The sequence below is a fragment of the Babylonia areolata genome, chromosome 5, assembly GCF_041734735.1.
Source record: "Babylonia areolata isolate BAREFJ2019XMU chromosome 5, ASM4173473v1, whole genome shotgun sequence".
Taxonomy (NCBI): Eukaryota; Metazoa; Mollusca; class Gastropoda; order Neogastropoda; family Buccinidae; genus Babylonia; species Babylonia areolata.
In genome coordinates this window covers 4,434,062-4,439,061 of record NC_134880.1, presented here as the reverse complement: position 1 = coordinate 4,439,061, position 5,000 = coordinate 4,434,062, and the positions used below count along the sequence as shown (strand labels likewise).

General features: G+C 42.4%; 1 protein-coding gene across 1 annotated transcript in view; it reads left to right on the top strand.

Annotated features, from left to right (window-relative positions):
• Window positions 1-5,000, top strand: part of LOC143281879 (uncharacterized) — an 88,558-nt gene that overhangs the window by 11,271 nt on the left and 72,287 nt on the right. Inside the window, exons 8-10 of the mRNA XM_076587149.1 lie at window positions 1,063-1,155; window positions 3,210-3,270; window positions 4,639-4,688. Of these exons, the coding sequence (XP_076443264.1) occupies window positions 1,063-1,155; window positions 3,210-3,270; window positions 4,639-4,688 (204 nt within the window). The remainder of the gene's footprint in view (window positions 1-1,062; window positions 1,156-3,209; window positions 3,271-4,638; window positions 4,689-5,000) is intronic.

Here is a 5,000-nt window from a genome sequence, read left to right as displayed (position 1 = left end):
TGAGCGCACTGGTATATAAGCCACACCCACTAAATTTTGGAAAAAATTGAACTTTATACATACATAAGCCGCACCGGTTTATAAGCCGCACTTATTTCCGGTACCGGAACACATACTGATACAACAGAAAAGCTGTCGATACTGTAGGTTATGAAATAAACACAAGCGGGAACAACACAAAGAAAAGCAAGCGAAAATACTGCTAGTGCCACAAAAAAATGATAAATAAACACACAACGAAAATAAGATCCATAATTTAGGGATAGTCACATTTATTCAACGTCATCCTGCTCACTGAATCCACTGAAATCTTCATCTTCAGTGTCCGAGTTAAAGAGAACCAGCACAGCTTCCTCCGCCATCTTGTCACTGACTTCATCCTCGCTTTCACTTCATGAACATGAAGGTGGAGGTCGCTGCTGGTTCGTCGCTTGCACTGTCGTCTGCTAGGTCAGTTGCCTTCAATTTGAAGGCCGCGTCATAGGCATAACGTCGCGTTTTCGACATGATGAGGGTGTATGCTTGAGCAGAGTAGAACTGAATGCTGATCTGAAGGCTTTAACTCTTTCCATACGAACGGCGAAAGAGACGACGTTAACAGCGTTTCAGCCCCAGTCACCATCATCAAAATATTGCAAGCGGAAGGCTCTTATACTGAAGACATGAATGTTGACAAAGAATACCACAATTCTGATGACGGAAGCTAAAGGTTGGGTCATTCAGACACCCACTGGACATCCGAGGGGTCTGTGTAGAGGAGAAGAGAGGACTGGCCGTACTGAGTGAGTTAATGTGTGCGGATTTGATTTATAAAATGTGAACAGTTAGCACACTATCCTGAACCTCATCCAAAAATTCATGGACAGAAATCATGATTTTGGTGAGTTGAAGGGCAGCTAAGAATAGACGAGAGCGTGACACTCCCAGGATCGTTAAAATCTTCAAATAAGCCGCATCATTGTATAAGCCGCAGAGGTTGAAGCTGGGGTAAAAAGTCGCGGCTTATAGACCAAACTTTACGGTAAATGCTCTCTGACAGTGTTTCTTGTGTGTGTATTGCAGAGCATGACGGAGCGTGTCAACAAGCTGTTGAAGGACCGCAAAGTTCTGCTGGTCAACAACAGGGAGGAGGTTGAGAAACTGGAAAAACAGAAGGTCTCTTTTGATCATTCTTTTCTCTTTTCTTTTGACTGTTTTTTTGTTTTTGTTTTTGTTTTAGATTCCAGTTGCAGTTGACTGCATTGTACATTGTTCAAGTAGAGAACTGCATAATTTATGTGCTGTATTGTATGAATAGTGATCACGTCAGTGTGCTTGAGAAAAGAGCTCACTCCTCTCTCACCCACCAAAGAACAAGGAAAATCATTAAAAAAAAAAAAAAAAATTTTTAAAGAGAGAGAGAGAATATGTAGGGAGACGAGGTGTGAAGGGTTGTTGTGTCATGCACCCATGTAGACTCGAACCACACTTTATTCAGTTTCATACCAAAACTTAAGCAAACCCCCCACTCCCCCCAAAAAACCCTTAGGACTAAGATGTTCCCACAGGCACTGGTGCCCGCTGCCTGTCAGCCTCACACACACATTCTGCCAGTGAACCTAAGTCACCCAGTCTCTCCCCTTCCACAAAGCACCTGCTTGCTCTGTGATGTCGTCTCTCCAGTGGTTGGAGCCCAAAGTGACTCAGAGCTCTAAGAAGATGCCCAAGGTACTATTTTCATCCTTCCTCAACATACTGTAGTACGCTCAGAATTAGTCCCAACAATACTATTATTCACAAAATAATAAACATAAAATTTTCTGAAACTCTGACCTAAAGCAAAAAAACAAAAAAAAAAACCAAACAAAAAAACCAAACCCAAAAAACTAGGCCAAGTTAGGTTGGTATACAAGAATAAAGAAAGATATTCCTACACTTCTGATGGTGCGAAAATTAACAAAGGACGCTTACAACCCCTCATTAATTAGTTCTAGACATTCCAAGACATTATTCAACTCGGGTGCCCGATAGCTCAGAGGTATAAGCCAAGTGGTCAAGGGAGATAACCTAGCCCTTCCACTCAGTTCAGCACAGTCGGTAACAGACATTCCTGCTGGATATGAGAGGCCAGTTTATTGTCCTCCCACAAGAAGGTAGACAACAGCCACACATAAAGTGTGCATGGTAATGGATTATCTTCTTCTCTTCTTCTTCATCGTTTGTGGGCTGCAACTCTCACATTCACTTGTATGTACAAGAGTGGGCTCTTACAGGTATGACCATTTTTACCCCACCATGTAGGCAGCCATACCCCATTCTCGGGGATGTGCATGCTGGGTATGTTCTTGTTTCCATAACCCACCGAACGCTGACATGGATTACAGGATCTTTAATGTGCATATTTTATCTTCTGCTTGCTTATACACACGAAGGGGGTACAGGCACAAGCAGGTCTGCACATATGTTGACCTGGGAGATTGTAAAAATCTCCACCCTTTACCCAAAAGGCGCCGTTACCGAGATTCGAACCCGGGACCCTCAGAAAATCCAGTGCTTTAACCACTCGGCTGTTGTGCACTTCAGAAAGTGGATTATAAATGTATTGTTTCTTTTGATGCCTCTGCCTCTGACAAAAAGTGCATGTCTGTCTGTCTGCCTGCCTGTCTGTCTGTCTCATTGCTTTTCCATGGTAGTCACTGTTGTATGTTGCACTTGCCATACATAGATTTCAGAGGCAGTAACAATACTGTACCTTTTGAACACCCGGATGTTTCTGGAACTTGTATACTGATGACATCTCTCGCTCTCTCTCTCTTTCTCTCTCTATCTCTGACCCACTTTCCTATCCATCTGTCAGTCTTCGTGTGTGTGTGTGTGTGTGTGTGTGTGTGTGTATGTGTGTGTGTGTGTGTGTGTGTGTGTGTGCGTGTGTGTGTATGTGTGTGTGTGTGTGTGTGTGTGTGTGTGTGTCAGTGTGTGTGTGTGTGTGTGTGTGTGTGTGTGTATGTGTGTGTGTGTGTGTGTGTGTGTGTGTGTGTGTGCGGGAGGAAGGCACTGCACTGTGGTGACACACTCTTCCTGTGGAGAGCAGCCTGATTTCACACAGAGAAATCTGTTGTGAAAAATACAACACAACACAACACAACACAACACAACACAATACAATACAATATGACACAATACAATACAACAGGAGTAGGGTTTTGGACTTTGCTTTGCTCCTTTTTCAGGCCCTGATGATGGCTCAGTATACAAGTCAGATGGACCAGGAGAAGTCGGCTACAGTAGTGGGTGAGTGGCCGCATCATGTGTGCATTTCTGACTGCTTTGGCTCCGAGTGTGTTCCACAGTTTGTTTAGGTTGTAGTGGTTTCTTGTTTGCCCATAGGGTTTTGTTTCGTGATGTGTTTGCTGAATATGTGTGTGTGTGTGTGTGTGTGTGTGTGTGTGTTCGTCCTTTAGTTTAACGTCTTTTCACTGTAAGTGATATTAGACAAGGGAAGGAAAAAAATCGGGAGGGGGGTGGGGGGGGAATTACTGTGTACACATACGAGTAAGAGAAAGTGTGTGTGTGTGTGTGAAAATTACTGATTTAAGTTTTGTTTAAAAAAAAAAAAACCCAAAAAAACCCGTAACAATATAACTTATTTCTAATGAAAAACTAACAACTATAACAGCGAACCAACTGGACTATTTAACAAGGAGTTGAAAAAGTCATACATTAGCAATGGACTGTGTGTATGTGTGTGAGTGTGTGTGTGTGTGTGTGTGTGATCATTTCACTGCAGATGAAAACATTTTCCAAAACAATGATAGGACAGTCAGTAGTACATTTGATGCATGCACACATTCACATAGGTGCTTGTACACACACGCTTATACACACACACACATACAGACACACACAAACACATAGAGAATCTACCTCAACACACACTGATATGCACACATATGCATGTGCACACATACAAACACATGACAAATGCACACTACAATCCTTTCTAGTACATGCACACACACACACATATATACACCCAAGCACACACGTACACACATACACACACACACACACACACATACCCATATACATGTACATGTACATGCACACACACACACACACACACACACACACACACACACACACACATATGCACGCACGCACGCACGCACACACACACACACACACACACACACACACACACACACACACACATACATACACATTAAATTTACACCTACATAATACACACACATACACGTTTCCCCCAGGTATATGCCATTCTCCATCAGTTCTTTTTCAACTGTTTTGCACAATGTCTCTCTTGGTCTTCCTATCCATCTAAAGTGACATTAACTGAAAATATTATAAAGACAAAAAATATCAAAAGACCTGCAAGAGAGCAGACCCTTTCAGTTTTGTCCTTTTGCCTCTCACTTTCTTATAGTTTGATTTCCTTTTGGTTTGGCATTTTGATAAGTAATATGTAGATAAAACCAGCAGATATTTGCACACAAGTTCAGCATTATAGATTAAAAACAAAACAAAAACAAAACAAGAGCAAAAATCAAACAAACCCAAACAACAGTAACAACAACAGCCTAATAGTAGATATTTTTACACAAAAGATTTTATTTTGATTTATCTGTTTTTTCCCCGTAGCAACCAAGGACCTAGAGAAAAAGGTGGAAGATCTTGAGGATGACAAAAAGGTAAAGAATTCTTTTTGGTTGTCTTTTCCGTTCGTTTTCTTTTGGTGATGTATACTTCTGTCGTCTTCCTCCACCCCACGTCTTCACATTTTCTGCAGACTCTTTGTGTTTTTTCATATCTTTGTTTTGCTTGTTCCCCCCCCCCCACACCCTCCTCTATTTCTCTCTCCTCTCTCTCTCTCTCTCTCCCCCCTCTCCCCTCTCTCTCTCCATCTTTCTCCTCTCTCTCCTTCCCCCTCTCCTCTCTCTCTCTCTCCTTCCTCCTCTCCTCTCTCTTACCCCCTCTCCCCTCTCTCTCTCCATCTCTCTCCT